The sequence below is a fragment of the Rutilus rutilus genome (assembly GCF_951802725.1).
Source record: "Rutilus rutilus genome assembly, chromosome: 19".
NCBI classification, from domain to species: Eukaryota; Metazoa; Chordata; class Actinopteri; order Cypriniformes; family Leuciscidae; genus Rutilus; species Rutilus rutilus.
Window position 1 is genome coordinate 1,648,835 of NC_140232.1, and position 27,575 is coordinate 1,676,409.

General features: G+C 40.0%; 3 protein-coding genes across 3 annotated transcripts in view; 1 reads left to right on the top strand and 2 right to left on the bottom strand.

The window, feature by feature from the left end:
* Positions 1 to 27,575, bottom strand: part of LOC311278748 (nuclear factor 7, ovary-like) — a 1,193,180-nt gene that overhangs the window by 791,161 nt on the left and 374,444 nt on the right. The window lies entirely within an intron of this gene.
* Positions 7,073 to 9,174, bottom strand: LOC311278704 (uncharacterized protein; the record flags this gene model as incomplete). Its single annotated transcript, XM_084389713.1, has 2 exons — positions 7,073 to 8,078; positions 8,277 to 9,174. 2 exons carry the CDS (start codon positions 9,172 to 9,174, stop codon positions 7,279 to 7,281), a joined length of 1,698 nt encoding a protein of 565 aa, XP_084245839.1. The 3' UTR covers positions 7,073 to 7,278.
* On the top strand, positions 22,294 to 27,050 carry LOC311278754 (E3 ubiquitin-protein ligase TRIM35-like; the record flags this gene model as incomplete). Its single annotated transcript, XM_084389779.1, has 6 exons — positions 22,294 to 22,686; positions 24,222 to 24,317; positions 24,532 to 24,762; positions 24,840 to 24,862; positions 24,944 to 25,062; positions 26,260 to 27,050. The coding sequence occupies 6 exons, from the start codon at positions 22,294 to 22,296 to the stop codon at positions 26,547 to 26,549; spliced, it is 1,152 nt and encodes a 383-aa protein (XP_084245905.1). The 3' UTR covers positions 26,550 to 27,050.

A 27,575-nucleotide genomic window follows, 5' to 3' on the forward strand; every position in this document is an offset into this window, starting at 1 on the left:
GACACTTCAGTTCTAACCAACATTAACATGACTGTCATAACGTTATTATCCAAATGTGGAACTTTTTATCATTTTAATGGAGAAATTAAAATAGTAAAACAGGAACTGTCAGCCTGTTGCTATTGTTTACATCCCTGGAAATGGTTTATAAATAAATTACATTATACTGAATATGTTTGTTTAAATGTATAGGCTACAAGTACATGCATTTATATTAGTAAAAATAATAAGTGGAGGGAAAAAAACGGTTAACCTGTTTTTTTCCCAGTAACTTACTTTTATTAATACTTGTATAAACAAATGTACTTACATTGGAACAACCACTTATCCATATCAATAAACCTACAATCATATCACCTGCACACTCTGTAATGACTCGTTATACCCGAAACACCTGGTATTTAGCAGTGATGCGCGGGTCAATGTATAAACAAACCGCACCCGACCGACGTTTTCAACTAACCCGCCCGCAACTCGGACCGCAAAAAACGAAAAAGAAAATATTGTACCCGACCCGCTTCCTGACCCGCATTTTTTTTAAAGTAGGCTAGTTATAAATAATAATTCGTTACATTTATATAGCGCTTTTCTAGGCACTCAAAGCGCTTTACATAGAAGGGGCAATCTCCTCAGCCACCACCAATGTGCAGCATCCACCTGGATGATGCGACGGCAGCCATATTGCGCCAGAACGCCCACCACACACCAGCTTACTGGTGGAGAGGAGACAGTGATGAAGCCAATCAGTATATGGGGATGATTAGGAGGCCATGATGGACAGAGGCCAAGGGGCAAATTTGGCCAGGATGCCGGGGTTACACCCCTACTCTTTTTCGAAGGACATCCTGGGATTTTTAATGACCACGGTTTTACACGGTTTTAGTTATAATTCTCATCGTAGCGTCTTAATATAACTTAATATTCTAATTTTGTCAAGAATTATAAAAAATCGTCAATATAAGCTCATAATTTGTACTAAAATAGTCTAAATGTTTAGTTTTAAAAACAATTTAAAAAAGCTGGCTATGTCTATTTTGATGTTTCTGCGCAAGTTCAGCAGACAGCGAGGTTCGGGTTTGTTCCGATCAGGGGTGCGTTTCCCGAAAGCATCGTTGGCCAACTATGGTCGCAAGTTCATCGCAATGTCCATTGAACTCTATTGGTAACGACGGAACTTGCGACCATAGTTGGCCAACGATGCTTTCGGGAAATGCACCCCAGAGCTCGTGAGCGGAGAGCGCATTTCTGAATATTCCGCTCCGCTCATGGTCGCTCGCCCAACCCAGAATGGCCTGCTGGTTCGAAAATATGTGGAATAAGGGCTGCCTCCGACTAATTTTTTTTTTCTTGTCGACTAGTTGTTCATTTAAGCCATTCGTGGACAAATCGCCCATTTATATTAAATTAATTACTTAAATAGGCTAGCCTACATGAATAAGCGTAATGACCGCACGCTTAAAGCGTGCCACAAAGAACCGGTTAAAGTAGGCCTAATGATTATGAATGTGTCTAAATTAGCAACGAGACATTTAATTGTTTAGTAATAAACTGGTGTTTTCTGTGTCGCTGCAAATATGAAGTTGACAATGCGGAGATTGCGGACTCGCCATGAACGCCAGAGAGAAATGCACATTTCATATGGATTAGCCTACATAATCAGAGAGTATAGCCTATTTATTTTGGTTTGAATATTTTCGTTTAAAAGTAGACATTTCAAGCTTTCTGTAATATATAGCCTATATTTATCAAATCTGTGTGGCACAAGTTGAGTTTCGGCGCCCTCCAGTTCACATGCAGTGATCGCGTACCGGCGCCTTATTTTGTCTGCTATTGCTTCTTATTTAATAAATACGGGCAATTGATTGATAAAACATTGATCAAAATTAAGATACAATTTATACAAAACGAAAATCTTTTAAAAAGAGTTTTCTATAAAACAAAACTTAATGAAGTCGTCAAAATCATGTTTTACCAAAAACAGCGCCGTTGCTTGGAGGGCGCTGGCGCCTCTGCCTCTCAGCGGCACTGCCTCGCGAGTGGATGATAGCCCTGAAGACGCCTAGCAATGATATACCTTTAGTGGTAGTATACCTTATCGCAGTGCGCTAAGAGACAATGTTATCGGAAAATGCAGCCCAGGTATGCATAATGGAGATTCCAAAGCGCTCTTCTTTGGTCAGAACCATGGAGAGCGATCGCGGATTTACTTTTACAATGCAACACAATATTTAAAGAGCATCAAGCTATTAAAATCTATATTATGTATACGCACAGATAATATAACAGTAGGCTATATTAGTCAATATTTTTTTATTAGGTTAAGCAGTGATTGGATAACGTTTTTTTATTTTATTTTTATTTAACGTTTTTAATTTAAGGCCCACCCACAATTGGTCTGGCTAATCCAAAACTGGAATCCTGGCGCCGTGCCTGGTTGGTCGTGCCAGTTTTGTGGTTATCAAATGTGTTAATAGCATCGCAAGAAGTAGCCTACACATGACAAAGCCAGCACTTTGGTCATCATCTTTCATTATTTCGGCAAATGTCTCCCACACTTTGCTCTTTCTATTTGTGTATTTGCGGAGCTTCCACTCCCCAGTCTTCACCTTTTCTTTTGCCGCCTCCATCTCTACCTGCAGACTGAGCTTGTGCGTCATCTTCGCGCCAGTTATTCAGCCAATAAAGTGTAAATTAAATTTAAAACGTATTCATAGAAAATTGTGTCTAGAACTATATCAATTACAAAGGTTTAATTGGCATCTTTATTTCAAACGACCCGACCGACCGTGACCCGAATATCATTAAAAATATTTTTGGATGACTCGTAACCGTGGGTAACCGCGGGTGACCGCAGGCACCCGCTCATTTCGGATCAACCCGCGCATCACTGGTATTTAGTATGAACCAACACAAAAGGTTGAAAAAATGAAATAAACCTTGAACTTCATATGAACCATCCTGAACATGGAGGTTGCAGAACATTGCAAACAAAAATACAGAATACCTTCCTGGTGTAAGGTACCTCGTTCTTTCGCATCGAGCGCCCTAACACTACAGCCTGCTTCGTTTCTCTTCACTATAAACCACAGGCATCACATACATCAAATACTACAGTTACTTGTTTTTGATTTGGATAATATTGTCATCACATATACAATCAGTACATACTTTCAGCATAATTTTACTAACCCGTTCGGCAATATTAGCTCTATCAGCTCGCTAAGCTAACAAGAAAGCCGAAAAAAGTAGATTTTACCTTCAACATCATGGATATACCCCTCAATCCAATTGCTGTATCCCTTCAGGAGGATGGACCTAGGTATTTATGAGTCTTTGTCCGCCCATGACTCCATTAGGTTGATAGTAAGAGGAGGAAGAAACACACTGCCTATTATGCTTCCTCAGAAAGTCAAATAGCATTCTGTCAATATCTGCACATGCAGATTCACCCACGTATAGGAGAGAGCAGGGTAAGTCTTTCTCGAGACGCCCTCAGCTTTAGCAATAAGGGTTCGTCCTCTCAGAGATAAATCTCTCTGTAACCATGAAATTAATTTCCTTTTAGCTTTCCCAACAACTGGGTCCAAGTTCAGTCTGCATCTGACTTTATCATCCTTACATATGGATACACTCCGATAGGTCACCTGTGACTGAACTGGAGTACCGTAAAGAGAAGGACAGGTTTTGACAGCTCACATTTACTAAGATTTAGATTTAAACCGGATGCTTTAGAGAAAAATTTATTCATTGGATGGAAATCACAATCTGAGATTCATCTTTTAAAATCAGGGTAGTGTCGTCAGCTAGCTGACTAATAAGTATATGTTTGTTGTAGTAATACCTTGCAGATGTCAACTCGAAAGAACGGAGGAAAGAAGTTGTGCAGCCTCAGGAATAAATAAGAGGAGTCAGACAAATAGAACCTCAGATCCTCTGATCTCCTGAGATATGGACAACACAAACACACACTGCCATTTGTCTCCACACCCCACAGAGTGAAGGTGCGGGAACTCTTCTGTCCCTTCTGTCCTTCCTTCACATTTGGAGAGATTATATAAAAATTATAATGTTCTCTGTCAATATAAGTGTATTAACAATCATGTTTGGTATCATTTAAAATGTCTCAGTGCGACTGGTACAACGGTCTCATCTCCACAGAAGTAAACCAAATGGTAATAAGGGTTTAGAGATGCTTTGCTTACTGGGTGTGCACTGTTTCCCAGGGTCCTTCATCCAAACTTCCTCCTGTTCCTCGACAAAGTGTGAACTACCTATGTCTATAACGCTAGTCAATGCAAATTCCTATTGTAAGTTCATTCCCCACATTGGGGGATGTTTTATCTTGGTCAAATGCTTTAAAGAAAGCATGCATTTGAAGAAAAATGCTTCAAGATTTAGTAGCCAGATCAGCCCGTAATACTGACTGTCCTCAGATGCTCAGCATTATGTATTTTTCTAATGTCAGGAATGCATCTTTTACTCTTTATCTCTGAGCATTTGATGTTATTGTATTGATTATCTTTGAATTGATTATGCAATTGGCATGATACATTTACCTGACTAATAATAAATTGTTACATTTGGATTTATTCTGACTTACTCTGAAATGATTAACTCTAGTAGATTACGTTAAGCCCATAACACCACAGTTCTGCGCTCAGGTTAGTAAGCGGACTGGAATCCAGCTTGGGTGGAGCAGAGGAGCACACCGACTGAAGCTTTAGAGATCCGACTAACACATCGGCATTAGTCAATGTATACTTAGACTGTAGAGGCTAATAATGGGTTTTCTGTTTAGAACGACAGAGTGTTGTTAGACCAATCTAAATAGGGTGAGCCTCAACCACTGATTATTGTATAGTATTATTCTAACTAAGTGTACATGGGAAATCACAGCATGATTATACAGAGTTACCATTAGTAGGAGTTACAGTAAGTTCGTCAGCTTGGTTCTATGGTAAGGGTCGTGACCTCTGGTTAGATATAATATTTCCTTAATTAAGTGTGTTCAGATCTATGGGGACTAAATAATATATTCTAGAACGAGCAAAGTGGAGTACGGCCGTCTAGGATATTAGTCTATCGCCTCTGTCTAATGGCAGAGACTGACGAGCTTGTGATTATGAGATCGTATACCCGGCCGGAGTGAGACTCGAAGTGTTACAGGAATCCGGATGAACGGGTGTAATTTCAATAAAGCGGTAAATAGAATAATCAAACATTCACCTAAATTTAATGATTAACAAACATCAAGTAAACCTTTTTATTTTTGGAGTCGGATGAAACAAAGAGGTAATTAAATTAATTAGCTGAACGCAGTAAAGACAGTAACACGCAGTAAACCTTCACCCGCTTATCAGAAGCTGGCGTTGGACTGATTGGGCAGGGCCTTATAAAGTGGTGACCCCGACGTGATCTCACAACTCAGGCGTCTTTTCACGGGAAAATATTGGGATTTTTAAACCAACCAGAGGTTTGATCTTCTTCTCTTCCTTCAGTATTTGTGGTAAGTCATTTATTTTTGTCTTTTTAGAAGTGTTGAAGGAAAAACAGACGCACCCCATATAAACACATTTTTATAATGGGTCAGTAACACCCAGTTAGACCGGAGACCTCAGAAATCCAGTAAAGCTTGAGAATTAGACACAAACACATGTCAGGGACATGATAGCGGCAGCCTAGATGAGGTAAAGGAGGAAATAAGTTGTGCAGCCATAAGAAATAAATAAGGGGTTACAGGGCAACCCTGACCAACTCCTCTTGACACTTGAAATCTAGGCGAGGTTCCTGATTCAAGGTTAATGGAACAGTTGCATTATGATAAAGAGTTCTTATAAATTTGCAGAATGTGTCACCAAACCCAAGCTTTTGGAGAGATAGAAAAATAAACTTGTGTTCGAGAGAGTAAAAAGCTTTGTAAAAATCTACAAAAAGAATAAAAAGTAATTATTAACTAATTCAATTTAGTCTAATAAATCTATAAAAAGTCTGATATTGTTTGCTATGTGTCTTTTTGGCATGAATCCAGATTGGGTCTGTGTTTAATGACTGAAAGAAAAGGAAGGCTGAAGAAAAGAAAAGTTCTCAAAAATTACTACAAAAAGAGGCAATTTCCTTAGAATTATCTGTCAAAATGCCATTAATTTGCTGCAAACTAATAGTAAGATTCCTAGAGATGTGTTTTTTAGTTTTTTTTTTTTAAATAAGCAGAGCTCTGTTCTCCTTGTTCTAGCCGTTTCCTTCTCGAACGAACACATGAGCCTTCAGCTTTGTGTTTATAAATACTGTTTAATTTAGATTGGAGCTCTGCAAGTTCTGTTAGGCCAGTTTCTGATAAGCCTTCAAGTGTTATGATCTTTGAGATAACCTTCTCCTCTTCATACTCTGTTTTATTTTGTTTTCAATTTATACGTATTCTGTAAGACTGAGGAAGACACTGCTCCATTTATTTTTTGATTGTAATAAGATATAATATTTAAGTTGTTATGCAGCATATCGCTGATTATAAAATGTATCTGTAAAAATATGTATTTCTTTATTATTCTGACAGTAACCATGCTGGTTAGGTTAATATTTAATTCCTTTGTTTTGCATTATATTACAGTTTTTTTCAATTGCTTACGCACAATTTTGAAAACAGGGCCCGGTTTTTCGAACCCCTTCACACAATTAGCACAACACCACTTTCATCAAAACTATACCATGTCTTATAAAAACCTTATTTTGTTGTCATAACATAAACACAGCCATCATATGGTCTAACTCTGTTTGAATCAGTTAAACACTCCTGTGCTCAACCTAAAACACTTTTAGCATTTACACAGAGAAAGTGTAAAAATAAATTCACCAACACCACATGACACCAATTGTGCAGACTAATGAAAATATTTATTTCTTTTCATGTACTCAGGTTAGTCAATACTGAACATTTCAACAAAACATTCATAACAAAACATTTTCCAGTTTTCATACAGTATTACTGAATGTACCATTGTACTGTAAGCTTACAGTAATACTGTAACATAAATTACATATTCAGTTCAGTACCGAATAAAAAAAAATAACTAAACATTTACATTTACATTTACATTTAGTCATTTAGCAGACGCTTTTATCCAAAGCGACTTACAAATTAGGACTAAATAAAGCGAGTCATCATGAAGAGGCAAAAACAACAACAACGCAAGAAGTGCTCAGAATACAAAGTTCAGGCATTATTCAGAGTAGCATAAGTCTGATAAGTGATGTTTCAAAGGATTTTTTTTTTTATTTTTTTTTTTATGAGGTTAAGTGCTCACGGAAGAGATGGGTTTTCAGCTGTTTTTTGAATGTTGCCAGTGATTCTGCATTCCGGATGAGGCCGGGGAGAGCGTTCCACCAGCATGGAGCTGTGAATGAGAATGTTCTGGAAAGTGATTTTGTGGCTCTCTGTGATGGAACCACGAGACGTCGCTCGTTGATCGATCGTAGGCGTCTGGTAGGGATGTAGACTCGTAGGAGTGAGTGAAAGTAGTAGGGAGCTGAGCCTGTGATAGATCTGTAGGCAAGCGTCAATGCCTTGAACTTGATGCGAGCAGCGAGAGGTAGCCAGTGCAGAGAGATGAACAGAGGAGTGACGTGGGCCCTCTTGGGCTCGTTGAAGACAAGACGAGCTGCAGCATTTTGGATCATCTGTAGAGGTTTTGTTGCACATGCTGGAAGTCCGGCCAAAAGAGCATTACAGTAGTCAAGCCTAGAAATGACCAGGGCCTGGACCAGAAGTTGTGTTGCATGCTCAGTTAGGAAAGGCCTGATCTTCCTGATGTTGTGCAGTGCAAACCTGCATGATCGAGCTGTCTTTGAAATGTGATCTGTGAAGGACAGCTGGTCATCAAGCGTTACTCCGAGATTTCTGACCGACCTTGATGGGGTGATTGATGATGACTCTAGCTGGATGGTGAAGTCGTGTTGTATAGACGGATTGGCAGGGAGGATGAGAAGCTCAGTCTTTGCCAGGTTGAGCTGCAGGTGATGTTCCTTCATCCATGTGGAGATGTCCGCCAGACAGCTTGAGACCCGTGCAGCTACTGTGGGATCATCTGGTTGAAACGAGAGGAAGAGCTGTGTGTCATCAGCATAGCAGTGGTAGGAGAAGCCGTGTGCCTGTATGATGTGTCCCAGTGATGTAGTGTAGATGGAGAAGAGGAGGGGACCAAGAACTGAACCCTGGGGAACCCCTGTGGTCAGTTGATGTGCTCTGGATACCTCACCTCTCCATGCGACCTTGAAGGACCTACCTGTGAGATAGGACTCAAACCAGTGGAGTGAAGTTCCTGTGATGCCCAGTGATGAGAGGCTGGACATAAGGATCTGATGATTCACAGTGTCGAAGGCAGCAGACAGATCCAGGAGAATGAGGACTGAGGACTTGGAAGCAGCTTTAGCGATCCGTAGGGCTTCTGTGACTGACAGTAATGCAGTTTCTGTTGAATGCCCTTTCTTGAAGCCAGATTGGTTGACATCCAGCTGGTTGTTTAGAGACAAAAAGGATGTTATTTGGTTGAAAACAGCTCTTTCAAGTGTCTTCGCAATGAATGGTAGGAGGGAGATAGGTCTGTAATTCTCTACAGATGATGTGTTTAGTGTTGGTTTTTTAAGCAGTGGAGTGACCCGAGCCTGCTTGAATGCTGTAGGGAAGGTGCCAGTATGGAGGGATGAGTTGATTATGTGTGTGAGTGATGGTAGAAGTGTCGGAGAGATGGCTTGTAGAAGGTGTGAGGGGATGGGGTCTAGAGGGCAGGTGGTAGGATGACTGGAGAGGAGAAGTGTAGATACTTCTTCCTCGGTTAGCGAGGAGAAGGAGAACAGTGGGATATTGGCTGTGGAAGCGGTCAGTCTGGGTTCCTGTGTGTGTGGAGCTGAAAACTGACTGCTGATAGATGTTGTTTTGTTGGTGAAGAAGTTCGCAAAATCGTCAGCAGTTAAGGAGGAGGAGGGTGGTGGTGGAGGTGGGCAGAGGAGAGAAACATCTCTCCGCCTAGCTGGATCTGGCCACAGGACCTCGTCAACATCACAGGCTATATTTTCATTTGCAAGGCAACGTGGGAAGAATCTTTTGGAGTGACGAATCCACCCTTGTATGGATGCTGGTTCAGTTTGATCACATGCTTCCTCCATAGCTTGAGTGAGGGGCATCTGGACATAGGGCCGGAGATCATAAACCTTCCACCGCCATGCTGAGAAGAACTCCTCGATGGGGATTAGGAAGGGGGAGTATGGTGGAAGGTATTGAACTGTAAATTGTGGGTGTTGATGAAACCAGTTTTGGGCCAGAGCAGAACGATGGAAAGCTACATTGTCCCAGACGACAATGTATTGCATCTGGTCCCTTTGGTTTGCTGCTGTGATAATATTGTGTAATCTGTCTAAGGCGGTGGAGGACCCCATTCTGTGTAATGGCAGCACAAACGGTAATGTTACCCACACATTGCCCTGGTACATTGACCATAGCCCTGTGGCCAGTGATGTTTCTTCCCCTTCTTCTCACTCTTGTCCGGTTAAATCCAGCCTCATCAATGTATATAAACTCATGCGGGACTTCCTCCGCATCCATTTGAAAAACTCTCTGAAATACAGCAAAAGATCAATGACAATGACAATTTATTTGTATAGCACAATTAAAAACAACAGCTGTTGACCAATGTGCTTTCCACATAGACTCACAAATAACAACATATACTGTACACATACACATGTATGCACATACAAAAAGACAGTGTTTAGTCAAAAGCTTTTGAAAATAAAAATGTTTTTAGTTTGGATTTAAAAATAGTAAGAGATGAAGCCTGTCTTAAGCTAATTGGGAGAGTATTCCAAAGTCTGGGTGCAGCGATGCAAAACGCTCGACCTCCTCTGTGCTTTAGCCGCGATTTTGGGGTCAAGTCAAGTCAAGTCATCTTCATTTATATAGCGCTTTTAACAATGTAGATTGTCTCAAAGCAGCTTTACAGAGATAAGCGTATAATTTAAGGTAACAGAGATTGTTTCGGCTTTACAGCAGAGTTAAGTTATTTCCATCTAAAGCTAGTTTTAATTGATTTGGTTCCGTCGCAATGATCATTTGTTATTAAATTAGGGGCCGCTAAGATGACACCATTCTCTCTACACAGACTTTAAACGCGAACCTGTGAGAAACGCTGATGGCGGTCACATGCGCATTTAGAATGGGTTCTATAGTTATGTGCGTTAGAATATACGCAGGTTTGGAATTCCCTACAAGCCAAGCCTAAACAAAATACTTGTCTTTCCTTATAAATTTTGATAAGGAATTTTATTTTATTTGTTGCTTTGGGGTAGGACCGCAAGACGAATTTTCCCGACAACGCCTTATCTGTAGAGTGGTAGTGGGATCCTCCATAGGGAGAGACTAGTTGGCACTTCAGCACTGCGTTGTCATCGGTCCAGGTGAAGGTCCTTCATCAGATCTGGATACGGCCCGGATCCGGCAGGCTGCAGGAAAAACCTTGGGATAAACACAGACACTAAAATTAGCGTAGATGCCATTCTTCTCATGATGTAACGAGTACATCAGGATTTTTGGGAAGTGTTCCCGGTTCCGGCTGACCTAATCTATGCAGCATAACATTAAATTATAGAAGTCTATAATGTATTATGTGAAAGCTAGGTCAAAGAGATGTGTCTTTAATCTGGCTTTGAACTGACAGAGTGTGTCTGCTTCCCGGACAATGGTAGGAAGACTGTTCCAGAGTTTTGGTGCTAAATAGGAAAAGGATCTACCGCCAGCAGTGGATTTTGATATTCTAGGTATAATCAACTGGCCGGAATTTTGAGATCGTAATAGACGTGACGGACTATAATGCGTTAAGAGCTCGCTCAAGTACTGCGGAGCTAAACCATTCAGTGCTTTGTAAGTAATCAGCAATATTTTAAAATTTATGCGATGTTTAATAGGGAGCCAATGCAGTTTTGACAGAACTGGGCTAATATGGTCATACTTCCTGGTTCTGGTAAGAACTCGAGCTGCTGCGTTTTGAACCAGCTGTAGTTTGTTTATTAAGCGTGCAGGGCAACCACCTAGTAGAGCATTACAATAATCTAGCCTTGAGGTCATGAACGCATGAACTAATTGTTCCGCATTTGTCAATGAGAGCATATGACGTAATTTAGATATATTTTTAAGATGGAAAAATGCAGTTTTACAGATACTAGACACGTGACTTTCAAATGAAAGATTGGTATCAAAGAGCACACCCAGGTTCCTAACCGACGACGAAGACTTAACAGAGCAGCCATCGAGTGTTAGACAGTATTCTAGGTTATTACGTGAGGAAGTTTTTTGTCCAATAATTAGAAACTCTGTTTTTTCAGAATTTAGAAGTAGGAAATTACAAGTCATCCAATTTTTTATATCCGCTATGCATTCCGTTAATTTTGTGAATTGATAAGTTTCGTTAGGTTTTGAAGAAATATAGAGCTGAGTATCATCGGCATAACAGTGAAAGCTAATGCCATGTTTCCTAATGATATCTCCTAAGGGTAGCATGTACAGAGTGAACAGCAGCGGTCCTAGTACTGAGCCTTGTGGTACGCCATACTGAACTTGTGATCGATGAGACATCTCATCATTTACTGCTACAAACTGATAACGGTCAGATAAGTATGATTTAAACCATGCTAGTGCATTTCCCGTAATGCCAACATAATGTTCTAATCTATTTAAAAGAACGTTGTGGTCGATGGTGTCAAATGCAGCACTAAGATCGAGTAACACTAATAGAGAGATACAACCACGATCGGATGATAAGAGCAAATCATTTGTGACTCTAACGAGAGCTGTCTCGGTACTATGGTACGGTCTAAATCCGGACTGGAAATCCTCGCAGATATCATTTCTTTCAAGAAAGGAACACAGTTGTGAAGATACTGCCTTTTCTAATATCTTTGACAGAAAAGGTAGATTCGAGATCGGCCTGTAATTGACTAATTCTGAAGGATCAAGTTGCGTTTTTTTAACAAGCGGTTTAATCAAAGCCAGCTTAAAGTTTTTTGGTACGTATCCTAGAGACAAAGATGAATTAATGATATTAAGAAGAGGATCTATGACCTCTGGGAGCATCTCTTTCAGTAGCTTAGTCGGTATAGGGTCTAACATACATGTTGTAGATTTAGATGATTTAATGAGTTTAGTAAATTCTTCCTCTCCTATAGCAACGAATGAATCAAATTTTTCCTCAGGGAGACTACAATGCACTGCCTGATGCGATACTGTAGTAGACGGTTGCATAGTTATAATTTTATCCCTGATATTATCAATCTTATAAGTGAAGAAGTTCATAAAGTCATTACTGCTGTGTTGCTTGGAAACTTCGGTGCTTGAAGCTTTATTTTTCGTTAGTTTAGCCACCGTTTCAAATAAATACCTAGGATTATGTTTATTTTCTTCTAATAGGGTTGAAAAATAAGCAGATCTAGCAGCTTTTAAAGCCTCTCTGTAAGTAATTGAGCTCTCTTTCCATGAAATGCGAAATACCTCTAGTTTTGTTTTCTTCCAGTTGCGCTCCATTTTTCTGGCTGCTCTCTTAAGGGCCTGAGTGTGCTCGTTGTACCACGGCGTTGGACTATTTTCTTTAATCTTCTTTAAGCGCAACGGAGCAACTGTGTCTAAAGTGCTGGAAAAGAGAGAGTTAAACGTTTCTGTTGTAATATCTAGTTCTTCTAAGCTATCTGAGATGCTGAGATGATGAAACTGATTAGGAAGATTATTAATAAAGCAATCTTTAGTAGCAGAAGTGATAGGTCTCACATATTTGAAACACGGAGTCGGCTTTGCAGCCTTGGCTAAATGCAAATTACACGAGACTAGATAATGATCTGAGATGTCATCGCTCTGCTGCAGAATTTCAACGGCATCCACATCTATTCCGTGTGATAATATTAGATCTAGAGTATGATTACGACGATGAGTAGGTCCTGACACGTGTTGTCTAACTCCAATTGAATTTACAATGTCTTTAAATGCCAATCCCAATGCATCTTTTTCATTATCGATGTGTATATTAAAATCACCAACAATTAGTACTTTATCTGCAGTCAATATTAATTCTGATAGAAAGTCCGCAAATTCTTTGATAAAGTCTGTATGGTGCCCTGGTGGCCTGTATACAGTAGCCAGCACAAATCTCAAACGTGATTTATCGTTTACACTATATATTTTTACATTAAGCACCAATGCTTCAAAAGAATTATATTTAAAACTTGATTTCTTAGTGGTTTTGAAACTATTACCATAAATTACAGCAACACCACCCCCTTTGCGTTTCAGACGAGGCTCATGTTTATAACAGTAATCTTGCGGGGTTGATTCATTTAAAGTAATGTAATCGTTTGGTTTTAGCCAGGTTTCTGTCAAACACAGCACATCTAGGTTATTATCTGAAATCATATCGTTAACAACGAGTGCTTTTGAAGTAAGCGATCGAATATTCAGCAACCCAAGCTTTAGCATTTGCTCATCTGTATTATAGCTGTTTTTTATTTGTTGAACATCAATAAAGTTTTTAACCTTAGTTGGGTTTAAACGTTTTTTGGATTTCCAAATTCGGGGAACAGACACAGTCTCTATATGATGATAGCTAGGTGAAAGAGGCTCTATGTGATGGGATTTATCTGACCTGGGTGACGCGAGGCCGCTAGCAGACAGTCGGTTTAGCCAGTCTGTCTGCTTCCTGACCTGAGCCCCAGATTGTCATGTTTGAGCTCTAAGACTATGAGCCATATTACTAGAGAGAAGAGCAGCACCATCCCAGGAGGGATGAATACCATCTCTTTTCAACAGGTCAGGTTTGCCCCAAAAACTTTTCCAATTGTCTATGAATTCTATATTATTAAGCGGACACCACCGAGACAGCCAACCGTTAAGCGAACATAATCTACTAACTATCTCATCACTCCTGCGAACAGGAAGGGGGCCAGAGCAAATTACAGTCCTTGACATCGTACTTGCAAGTTCACACACCTCTTTAATATTAATTTTGGTGATCTCTGACTGGCGGAGTCGAACATCATTAGTGCCGACATGAATAATGATCTTAGAGAATTTACGATTAGCATTAGCCAGCACTTTTAAATTTGCTTTGATGTCAGGCGCTCTGGCTCCCGGCAAACATGTGACTATGGTGGTTGGTGTCTCTATTTTCACGTTCCGTGTAATAGAATCGCCAATAACTAGGGCACAATCATTCTCAGTGGGTGTTTCACTGAGCGGGGCAAATCGATTTGTTACGGTAATCGGAACGGAAGAGTGGTTTTTAGATCCGCGACTAGAGCGATCCCTCACTGTCACCCATTTGCCCGGCTGCACGGGCTCTACTTCAGCCAGAACCGACTCATGTAAAGTGTGCACTATTCTATGCGCATCCAAAACATCTGAAGCTCTAGCACTCTTACTATCCTCAATTAAAGTTTGGATGCGTGTTTCTAATTCTGAAATCTTCTCTGTCAACCTAACTGTCTCCTTACATTTATCACATATAAATCCTATATTGCCAACAGAGAAGGCTATACTAAACATGTGACATGAAGTGCAAGTGACAATAACAGGACAAGACATTACTCACCGTGTTTGTTGAGTGATTCTTACTCACCTGAGCTTTTTATGAACTCAAAGGCGCGAGAGAAAAATAAATAAATAAAATAGCTGAGCGCACGGGTGGCGCGTTAACAGGCTAGCGAATTACTAGCGTTTTGTACTAGTAGTACTAATAACAAAAGCTAGAGATGTCAGGTTAATCTGAGATGTTGGGTAAAATGTAGTAGTATAAACAACTAGAAATGGTAGTAAAATGATGGTTCAAAACAAAGAAATATATGGCTAAGACGGAGCTTATCGCACCGAATCAAACAAACACACTCACAGCAGGCAGCGAGGCAGACAGGAGCAATCGATCAGACAGCCTAGACAGTAAGGCCTGATTTGAGGAGCGTAGAGACCTTGCAGACTTTTGTTTCGTTAGTAATTCTGATAGATACATTGGTGCTAATCCATTTAAAGATTTATAAACTAAAAGTAATACTTTAAACTCTATTCTGTAACAAACTGGTAACCAGTGCAATAATCTTAGAATCGGGGTGATATGCTCTCTCTTTTTTTTTCCGCACAGAAAACGAGCCGTAGCATTTTGGAGAAATTGTAAACGAGATAGTGTTTGCTGACTAATTCCCAGATATAATGAGTTACAATAGTCCAGTCTCGTTGAAATAAAAACATGAATTAATTTCTCAAGATCTTTAAATGAGAGAAATGGTTTAGCTTTAACGATCAATTAAAGATAATTTAAGATAAAGATAAATTAAGATAAATTTTATTTGCCGATCAAATTTTAGATTATCATCCAAAACAAAACCCAAATCTTTCACCCAGGGTCTCAAGTACACGGACATCTCACCCAGATTCAAATTTACAGATTTTGATTGCTCAGATGGGCTAAAAATGATGATTTCAGTTTTCTTTTCATTAAAAATTAAAAAAATTAAAGAAAGCCATACCTTTACCTCCTCTAGGCATGCTGTAAGAGACGTTAGGCTTAAAGAATCTCGTTTCACGGGCAGATAGACCTGTGTGTCATCTGCGTAACAATGAAAAGATAAACCGTGTTTTTTAAAAATGGACCCAAGAGGAAGCATGTATAGAGAAAATAGTAGTGGAGCTAAGATAGAGCCCTGTGGAACTCCATAATGCAGGTGTGCTTTACTCGAATAATGTTCGCCCATCTTAACTGAGAAACTCCTATTAGTTAAAAATGATATTAGCCATTTCAGAGCTGTACCTCCTATACCAACATAGTGCCTTAAACGGTCAATTAGGATAGTATGGTCAATAGTATCAAACGCTGCTGTTAGATCGAGAAGAACAAGTACTGTAATATCACCAGAGTCGCAAGTAATTAAAATATCATTAAGAACTCTGACCAATGCGGTCTCTGTGGAATGACATTTCCGAAAGCCAGACTGAAATATTTCAAATAATGAGTTCGCAGCTAAATAACTCTGTAGCTGTAATAGAATATTTTTTTCCAGAAATTTAGAAATAAATGGCAAGTTAGAAATTGGCCTAAAATTTGTCAAAACAGATGAATACAGGTTCGGTTTTTTAAGGATTGGACGGATCACTGCGTGCTTTAAGCAGTCAGGCATAGTGCCAGACTCTAGACTGCGATTTATTATAATCCGAAAATATGGAGCCATATCTGTAATGAGTTGTTTAAATAAAAAAGGGGGAAGACTATCCAGTGGTGAGCCAGAGGGCTTGAGCTGCTTAGCTATTTCTAACAATTCTGCCTCAGTAATTGAGTTAAACTCACTAAGTGACACAGCGTCAGTTGCATTTGAGCAATGGTTATTAGGATTGAAAATAATTGTAGAGGATGTGCAGGTTATACTCTGTCTGAGATCTTTTATTTTGTTTTCAAAGAAAAATAAAAACTCATCACATGACGGGGATGAAACCCCCGGAGAGAGACCGGCCGATGGATTTAAAGTTGCATTTATAATATTAAAAAGTGTCTTTGGTCTGGAGCAGTTCTTGTTAATAATGTTTGATAAATGTCGACATTTGGCTTTTTTTACTTCCTTCTGGTATCTGCGCAGAGAGTCCTTTAAAATCTCAAATGACACCTGAAGCCTGTCCTTTTTCCATTTTCGTTCTGCTCTTCTGCAACAGCGTCTAAGGCAACGAATGGAATCATCAATCCAAGGTTCAGAGTAGGATTTTAGTCGCGGTGATCTTAAAGGGGCCACGGCGTTCAAGACATCAGAGCAGGTGGAATTAAATCTGGAGAAAAGTACTTCTGCGCTGGTCTCACAAGCAAATTCATCAGGCGATGGCATCACTTCATCAAAGATGGTTAGGAAAGATGATTTTGTATGGTTATTAATGTAACGATATGGAGCCTCACGAGGTAAAACTGTAGATATTTTCGCATGGCAGAGTACAGTAAATGATGTTTTATTAACAAGGTTCGGGAGGAGCACGTTCAGATAATTAACACAAGTGGAAAGCACTCAGCAATCAATGGTGAGAGGTATAAATACTCAGCAGTCTCACCTCATTCCATTGACAGTTTTTGCAGCATCCCTCCACCACCCCTTCTCCACACTTCTAGTACTAAACACTTACATACGGGGGGAGTACTCTGGGTTCGGGCTGAATTCCGAGCTCGGAGCCCTCCCTCCGGACAGCACGCCATATACGCATTAAACTTACCCATTCAAATTATATGTAAGTGTGAACTCGTGAAACATAACAGTCTTATGATCAGAAAACCCATTTTCACAGACTTCTAAGTCAGCAATACAAACTCCATTCTGGAGCACTAAATCAAGGGTATGGCCACCTTTGTGTGTGGAAACATCGATCCCCATGGTAAAATCAAAAGCATTTAGTAGATGCGTAAATTCCTTAGCCAAGCAATCATTCATGCAACATACATGCACATTAAAATCACCCACGATAAGAAACTTATCATATTTTGGGGTCAGATCACCAAGGAATTCTGCAAAGTCTGTTATAAAGTTTGTGTTATATTTTGGTGGTCGGTAAATTACAGCAATCAGAAGTGGATCAGCAGGTTCAAAGCAAAACATCTGAAGTTCAAAACTGCTGTAGCTGTTACTCACCACCGAACGACAAATAAAATGCTCTTTATATATAGACACTAGTCCACCACCCCAGCAAAAGATCACATTGTGTAGATCAATATACTGTAGGTCTGCTATACAGTAAAATTACATGTACAGTAAAAAGGTGATGTGTGCAGTACACAATACTACAGTCAGTGAACGAAACGTACCACCACATATTCACGCCGCAGGACTTTCACCCTGTCTGAATTTCTTTCAAATGGCACTTTATACAGTTGTTTCATCAGAACTTGTTTTTTTTTTTTAAGGATACGGGCTATTGTTGACAGAGAGACCTGTTGGACATTATTGAAAATTAGGTGATCATTGACAATATGGGCTTGAATTTCTCGAAGTCTGATTGCATTATTGGCCAAAACGAGGTTTATGATCTCTCTCTTGCTCCTGTGTGAATATGGGGCCCCTCCCTCCTTGGTGTTCACGACGTTCAGTCCTATGTTGGCCAAGCAAAATACACATCTTACTGTAAAATGAAACATACAGGAATATATACCAAAACTGTTTATATAGTGCATGCAGTAAGCTATGGATTTTCTGTTGACTGAAGAGAAGTTTCTCACCTGTGCTCTTGACGAAATGTCCGAACTATTGATGCCACCGTGCTCCTGCTTAGATTAGGCTGTACTCTCAGTCCAGCCTCCCTCAGTGTTAGTCCGTGGTTTATTACATGGTCCACAATTGTAGCACGAATTTCGTTACACAGATTTGGTTGTCTTCTTCTTTGTACATGTCCTACCCCTCCTCCAGGTCTTCCTCTTCCTCTTCCTCTTTCTCTTCCTCACCCTCTTCCTCTTCCTCTTCCTCTCCCGCTTCCTCTGACACCGTACATTTTTGTTGAAGACAGGTGAACTTACCTGTTGCCTTTTTATAGTGCTTAATCCTGATTGGTGTGTCTAATTAAGCACCAGTGTGTGTGCTCTCCTGGTGGCTCTGTTTAACCAATTGGTTCATGGCTGTGTTCATTTGAAAGCCTTTGCTTTGAAATTGTGTAGCTGGTTTAAAAAAATTGTAAAATGTAATGAAGATTGTTAGTGAACTTCATCAAAACTTAATAATTTTTTTTTGTGTTTTTATATTTGTGTGCTGAGTTGTAATCCGGTGTACATAATTCTTGTACATAATTCTTGTGGGAACCATTAATACAGAATATTGTTTTATATGAGGCACATATTGGTGACTCAAATGATACCTCGTGCGAACAGCGCCATCTTTAGAAGCACATTTGCCGCTGACGGGGTCGGGTGTGCTCTCTCTCGCTCATCTGACGAGTGTGCTGCTCTCTCCGTGCTGTATGAGCAGACTGAAGGGAGAGACGTGTATCCCAAAAAAAATTAATTGTGCTCTGTATTTCTGCAGAATAAAGATCCTGAGACCTCTTTCACCAGCGTCGTCTTCACTGAATAGAGAACAAACACAACCAGAGTAAAACTGTTACAATTGCAAGGAAATGACATCATGATAAATTTCTGTGTCAAATGTATACAAGTGTGTTTAGTGTTTTGCAAATCACTGTGTGTAATGTTTTACAAAAAGTGTGAAGCTGACAAAGTGCTTACAGTTGTGCAAATCTAGGCCGGTGTTTTGCTCCTTGAGTGTAAGGTTTTGCTAATTTTGGGAAAGTTCTAACTTTAGTGTGTAAGCAATTGAAAAAAAACCTGTTAATCGCAGCCTCAGAGTAGATCCTGTCAGTCACCTGTAGTTCCCGCTGTGTCCACAGGGGGCGCGAGAGAGTAATCAGTGTGTTATTACTGTCATCACTCATCACACACACCAGGAGGTGCTGAAGAGCAGATCATCTTTCAGTTGTCCCGTGATGAACAGAATGAATTAAACGTATTGTTTTTTTTTCCAATTGCTAACACACAATTTTGCAAACTAGGCTCGTTTTATCAAAATACTTTTAACAATTCACAAAACCACACACCCAAACTGCAAAATACCCAATATATCCTGCAGAATGAAGCACTGCAAACAAAACTACATATAGCATTATCAAAATCAAACTTTTGCACAAAATGGCACACACTTCATTCATATAAGCAGATTTTTGTCTAACCAACTACACACTGTTGGGCGTAATGAAGAGCACTCTCATCTTTAGTATGCTTTGCCATAATACTAAAATAGCTCAAATTGTAGAAAATTCTTCAGATTGTTCACATGCACAGAAATATTTGACGTAAGACATCAGCAGCATCTTACGTCAGCATGTCCACTGCGGAGTCGTGAACGCGGATTGACAACAGACCCTGAAGAGAATACAATGCTGAATAAAGTCGTAGTTTTTGTTATTTTTGGACCAAAATGTATTTTCGATGCTTCAAAAAGTTCTAACTAACCCACTGATGTCACATGGACTACTTTGATGATGTCTTTATTACCTTTCTGGACATGGACAGTATACCGTACATACATTTTCAATGGAGGGACAGAAAACTCTCGGACTAAATCTAAAATATCTTAGACTGTGTTCCGAAGATGAACGGCGGTCTTACGGGCTTGGAACAACATGAGGGTGAGTCATTAATGACATAATTTTTGGGTGAACTAACCCTTTAACAGTGAACCATTGAGGTGTTTGGTCAGGTGACACATGTATCAGCCAATCAGCTCATGGAGTGTCATTTTGAATGGCAGTGTTTTGAAATGGCAGACATGTGACTTTATGTCAGATTGTTGTGTGTTATGCAGAGAACCGTGTTCAGTGCATTTAAAAAGTGTCATTTTGAATTGCAAAATGTGTATAAAGCAGAAAATGTGTTTAGACTTTTGGAGACGTGAGAAGAGGTTTTGCTCTCTGTGTGTCAGTTTAAATAATTGTGCTGTTCATGTCATTTTACGGGCAATTTCCACCAACTGCAGAACGGCGGCGGAGTCAATAGATTTCCAATCCATTAAAGTCAATATGTGTATTTTCACTGACTGCGGAACGGCCCAGCAATTCAGCACTTATATCGCGCGATCAAATGTGAATTCAAGTACGCAGATACGCAGAGCTTCTGTTTTTGCCGGATGCCGGAGAGCTCCGCAGCAACTCAGCACTTATATCTCGTGGGTCCTCGTGACTTCAGCTGTCAGTCATGGCCGCAGCCGTTCACAACAAATCAGGACCTGGTGGGTATTGCAGGACGGCGGAGCACGGAGCCGATCCGCAGCCGATCCGCAGCTGGTGGAAATCCGGGCTCAGTGTGTTAGCAACTGGAAAAAACTGTAACAGTTTCTATTAAATTCCCTCTTTGGAAAGGCTGCGCGATACTCCTGCTGGCCGGAACATCATGCCTGATGAAGGTCGTGAGAATGAAACGTTGCTAATAAAATGTTGATACTCATTTGCAACTGATAGTGTGCGGGAGTTCCTTGTTTTTTGTAGATTTTTTTATCTACTTATTTGGTCTTTTTCACCTGCAGGTGTGCGATGGTGTTTGCTCACACACACACACACACACACACACACACACACACACTCACACACACACACACACACACACACACTCACACACACACACACAAAATCTGACCCCATTTTAACTTTTGTAACTCAACTTAATTGGCTGATCTTTACCACTTGACTATAATATCATGAGCTATTTGGCATTATTTCACACTGTATCCAGTATCCAGTGTTAGTTTGTAAGATGTATGTCTTGTTTTGACTACGTTTCCCATGGTTCTTTGTGTTATTCTACTCCATGACCTACTTTCCCTGATTGATTGATTAGTTGTTCTGTTTCAATTATCTCATTAATTTCCTTTGTTTCATCCATGCTTATATACCCTGAGTTCTGGCTTAGTCTCTGTTCGTCTTCATCTATGTATAGCGTATATGAAGTGTTTTCTGGTATTATCTTTAGAAATCTCTTTATGCTAATAAAGTGAGTATATTTTTCATAATTAACAAGAAATACTAAATAAGTGTTAATAAAGGTGCTGACGAGTGATCCATGAGAGACAAACTTTTGTCTCATCTCCGTTTCTCCAGTTTATTCAGGACTTTTAATCTGTTGATCTGTTTGTTTCTCCAAACACTGACAATCAGCATGATGAACAGAGGAGTGTTTATCACTGAAACTTCAGCATGAGAAGAAATCATTTTGAGAAAGATTGGAGCATGACAGACCCTGGAGAAACTCTGTGACGAATAAAGAAGAGCAATAAATAAAATACTTATAAGGGTTTTGAGATCTTTTATTTTTTATATTTGGGTATTTTTTATCTTTTTTGTGTTTACTCCAAGGATTTAGCATTATATCTTAATGTTTCAATGCAAGTTAATTTTCAATAGGCTTAGATTTTGTTAATTATACCTAAAGAAATCCTGATGTTGTTGTTTGACTTGTTTCAACACACCTTGATCAGAAGCTCCACCCTCTTACAACACTAACCAGGAAGAGACGGACTTGTTATTTCTCTTTTCTGCCATACTGACTTTGTCTCGACAAAAGCAATAAAGAATCAGCGATCAGTGGAGTACGAAGGGGAAAACTTTACAGAACAAGTTTGTTTCTGATCTTTGTGATTCTCATGGTGATTCATTTTTTAAACCATCATTCATAAAGTGAAAGTAAAGTTTAGATTGCTGGAGCTCAAACAGTGAAAATGGCTTCAGCAGCTGAAGATGATTATATTTGTCCTGTGTGTCGTGAAATCTACAAGGCTCCAGTTATTTTATCATGTAGTCACAGTTTCTGTAAAGAATGTCTTCAACAGTTCTGGAGAACCAAGGGATCTCAGGAGTGTCCTGTCTGCAGGAGAACCTCAAGATCTGAACCTCCAGTTAATCTTGCGTTAAGAAACTTGTGTGAGTCGTTCCTGAAGGAGAGAAATGAGAGGCGTTCATCAGGGTCTGAGGAGATCTGCAGTTTACACAGTGAGAGACTCAAACTCTTCTGTCTGGAGGACAAACAGCCTGTGTGTATCGTGTGCAGAGATTCAAAACAACATGACAATCATAAATTCAGACCCATCAGTGAAGTGGTTTCATCATATAAGGTAAGACAAATATTTCTTGATTCACATGTAAAGAATCTTAACGAGTCATAGTGTAACGGTCACCGGCTGGAGTGCCCTTGAGAGCCACCAGAGGGCACTCCACACCAGACTCTCATGTTCACTCATAGACTACATCTCCCATCATTCTCTGCCTGGACTCATCAGCACTCATTATCGCATTCACCTGTATCTCATCTTCTTGTTTAGTTAACCCTATATAAGCCTGGTTCACCCCATCACTCACTGCGAAGTTTAGTTTGTTACACTGCAATTCTGAGCATTCTCCCTGGTTTCATGTCTCTTGTTTTTTTTATTTCTTGCCCTGTTCCCTGGATTACTCTTTTGCCTCTGACCCCTGCCTGTTTAGTTTGTTTTTACGGACTGCCTGCCTGTGTATGACCTATTGCCTGTTAATTGGATTACGTGTCTGGATTGCCCCTTAATAAAAGCTGCATTTGGATCTCACCTTCGAGTCTCGGACCAGTTTCGTAACACATAAACACAGATTGTTCCGGTTACTAACGTAACCTTGGTCCTGATGAGCAAAGATCTGTGTGCGCAGAGTTCCTCCTTCGATTGGGCTAAAAGCAGTCAATCACTGAGGTAATTCAGGAGGTGAACTCCCATCTGTCTCAGGGGGAGAGGGCCGCATCCACGAATATCATAAAAGTGCGCAGAGCAAGAGACAGTCAGAATGGTAGGACTGTAGGCTGGTAAGCCCCTTCGAACGTGAATCTCAAGGACTGTGATGAGGGGCTATCTGGATATGAAAGTATGTGTCCTCCAGATCCACTGATAAAAACCGATCAGATCTGTGAGAGGATTTGTTTCAAAGTTAGCATTAGCATTCTGAGCGGCCGTCTTACCAGAGCGCGGTTCAGACATCTCAGATCGAGGATGAGCCTGAGGACGCCATCCTTCACTGGAACGAGGAAGAAGCGGCTGTAAAAGCCTGAGTCGCCCTTCGCTAGCAGAGCTTGTGCTTCAGCTCGGAGGACGTGAGCGTCGATGTCCGAGACTGAAGTGTAAGTCACACTCCTGAAGCAGGAGAGCCTGCGGGAGAACTGGAGCGAGCAACTCCGTTTGATTATTAATCTGACGGCGAGGGGTTGAAGAGTTGCAGCTGTGGTGGGGGGCTGATGATTGCAATAGGATAATGAAGAGGAGGAATGCTTTTTGCAAAAGGTGTTTGTTTTTTATTTGAAGTCTAAGTCTATCATCAGCCTGTAATGGCCAGAGTTTGCGTTTTGCTCAAAGTTGAGGGCAGACGAAGAGGAATAGTGGACGCGTGATGATTAGGGAGCGCACCATGACTTATAACAGAGTTTGCTCAGTCCTCCGCTTCAGAGACATGGTGTCATCAAAGTCCTCTTCAGAGCCGCCAAATGAAACCATTGCACTCGCTCCAGATGAGGGAAGCAGGGAGCCCTGCAGGAGCAACACTCGTGGCACGGCATTTTGCAACAAATGATCGTCACTGTATTGTCTTCTCTTCACTGTAATCTGGTGTTTTATGTATTTTTGTTCAATTCTAGGAGGAGCTCAATACAGCACTGAAGTCCTTACAGAAGAAACTTAAACACAATGAAGAAATGAAAGCAGAGTTTGAGAAAACAGTTCAACACATCAAGGTGAGGAAACAGAAATGAGAGTCATTTTCCTTACAGCTGTTGGATCACTATATACAGTTATGATTTGATATAATGGATAACAGTTTATTATTTCTGTAAATGACTAGCAGCAATCTGCTTCTGGATCCGTTTTATGTCGGGTATCCGAGTTTATCTTGGATATTAATGATGTGTGTCGATTGAGATGATTGAAGTGAATGTGATCTGATTTCAGTCTCAAGCTGAGCACACAGAGCGTCAGATTAAACAGCAGTTTGAGAAGCTTCATCAGTTTCTCAGAGATGAAGAAGAAGCTACAGTCACTGCACTGAGGGAGGAAGAGGAGCAGAAGAAGCAGAGGATGAAGGAGAAGCTGGAGGAGATGAACACACACATCTCAGCTCTTTCACACACAATCAAAGACATGGAGGAGATGATGAAAGCCAATGACGTCTGCTTTCTGAAGGTCTGATTTCAGATCATTGGTTGATTGATTGATGATTGATTGAGTTCTTGATGATAAATGGTGTGTTTGTTCCGCAGGAGTTTCCAGTCTCAATGGAAAGGTGAGTGATCTGCTCCTGTCTCTGGTCTCTCTGGTTCTGATCCAAAGCCACTGCAGTTCTGACTCCTGAATGTTCTTCCAGAGTCCAGAGCTCACAGCCGGATCCACAGATGGCTTCTGGAGCTTTGATTCATGTGCCACGATACTTGGGCAACCTGCCGTTCAGAGTCTGGAAGAAGATGCAGGACATCGTCCAAAACAGTAAGTCTGATGGCAGGAGATCTGAGCTGGACATGATGGATGGGTGGAGAGTTAGAGGCTCTTCATGACAGAGATAGATAGATAGATAGACAGATAGACAGATAGACAGATAGACAGATAGATAGATAGATAGATAGATAGATAGATAGATAGATAGATAGATAGATAGATAGATAGATAGATAGATAGATAGATAGATAGAAAAGTATGGTGTTTGTTAGATGGTTAGAATTAGTAACATGATGCTAATACAATCACCATGTTGCTTGCATGTTTTAGCAAGATGCTAAAATGATGCTAGCATAATCAACATGTTGTTAGCATTGTGCTAACATGATTAGCATGCTTCTGTGTTTTAGTTAGCATTTTTGAAGTTTTAACACTTAACTAATTGCTATTAGCATGTAGCTATTCACTGCTAGCATGTGTAGCATGTTCTGTTTGCTAGCATTAGTCAAAGGAGCAAACCACCATGTCTCTACGATGTTCTGGTGCAGAGATATAGGTCTTGCTGAACAGTTGCTAGGGTACTCTGTTTAGTTGCTAGGGAGTGGCTTGGCAGCTGCCAATGGTGTTACTTCAAAGGCTGCTTGCCAGTATGGATGATATAAACCAACCGCAACTCCTCTATGACATTCAGATTAGAAGATATCCCTCTTTGGATTTGGGTTGCTAGGGTGCTCGACAATGGTTGCTAGGGCGTGGCTAGGAAGTGTTGAAGGCTATTCATGTTTGTAAGCAGTGATGCTTTGCCTTCACTAATACTAATAATCATTTATCAAGTAATTCAAACCCAACAGACAGTCATAATAAACTAATTTAAAACAAAACACAGACTATAAGAGCCACTAAAATGAAGATGATCAGATGAAGATCAGACACACACTTACAGTTCTTCATCTACAGCATAAATCTCAGCAGATCTCATTGATTTATTGTTATTTAACTTTCCCAAAGTATCAGTTTCTCTTGATGGACACAAATGTCTGAATCTCATATTTAATGTTTGTAGTTGATGCCGTTAAACGCTGATGATAAAAACGAGTGTGAAACTAATAACAGCACTGACAGTGATCAGAGGAAAATGTGTTTGATCAACAGGACGAGTGTCATAATTCATAATAATCTGTGTTGGGTTCACTCTTGATCATTATATGAAGATCAGAATAAAAGCTTCTGTTGATTGTGTCTCATCAGCTCCTGTGATTCTGGATCCAAACACTGCGAATCCACGTCTCGTCCTGTCTGATGATCTGACCAGTGTGAGACGGAGCGAGAACTATCAAACTCTTCCTGATAATCCAGAGAGATTTGACTGTTATGACTGTGTTCTGGGTTCAGAGGGTTTTAACTCAGGAACACACTGCTGGGATGTGGAGGTTAAAGAGAGTGAACTCTGGAGACTTGGAGTAACTACAGCATCAAACCAGAGGAAGGGATGGGGTTTCTTCAAGACTGATGTCTGGAGTGTGCGGTACGGAGCGTAATTACGTTCTGGTTTTCGTGTTAAACAGGATCTTGATCGTGTGAGAGTGAATCTGGACTATGACGGAGGAACGGTGTCGTTCTCTGATCCTGTAACTAACACACATCTACACACATTCTCAACCACCTTCACTCACACACTCTTTCCATTCTTCTGGTGTTATTTTGGCTCTCTGAGGATCTTACCGGTCAATAGTCAGTAAACGTCACTCCTGTAGATCTGGATCTTCCTGCTTTCATCATGTTTCCAATATTTAATCCATATCACATGAGTAAGAGTGCTGTTGATCTGAATATCAGTACGGTGGCTGTGATTGGGCCGTGATGATCACATGACTGATATCCAGCACTACAGCAACACTCAGATCAATAAACAAGAAGTTTTCATTTATATTCCACTTCACACAATTAGACCGATTAGAGACCGTTTCAGCATTCATGTTTTCAGGAGAATTGACATTTACCCCATTATTTCAGTCAATGTGTGTTTATTAATTTCTAAACTTTTTTGCATCATAATTATATATCATATATCATATTTTTTCTTGTATTAAATCAAATCACTGAAGCAGTAAATTCTGCACATTCTCAGTGTTTGTTCAACATGAGACTAAATGAATAATTATTTCAGTTATAGAGGAGAAATGATCATTTGTTCATTGGAATAAATGGATGTAAAGGTTCTTGCTGATTATCTTGTGTTTTAAATAAATAAATAATATGTGATTGTGATTTAATGCTCAGAGTGAAAGATGAAATGTTTGGGATGATAATTAGGGTTTAAGTCGTGGAAACAATACTTTACAGACGTAACATGTTTATTTGACCTTTCTTTCTGCCTTTATTGGAAACTCCTTCAGTCTTCCTTCGTTTGACAGACACACATCTGGAGTTTTGACGAGCGGCAGAGATTATCAAGCCTCTGATTTCCTCGTCCATTTCAAACAACATGTTATTATATATTAATAAATTGTATACAAAAAAAGTATTTTTAGTAACAAGTGTCATGATTTTCTGTACTTCATTAT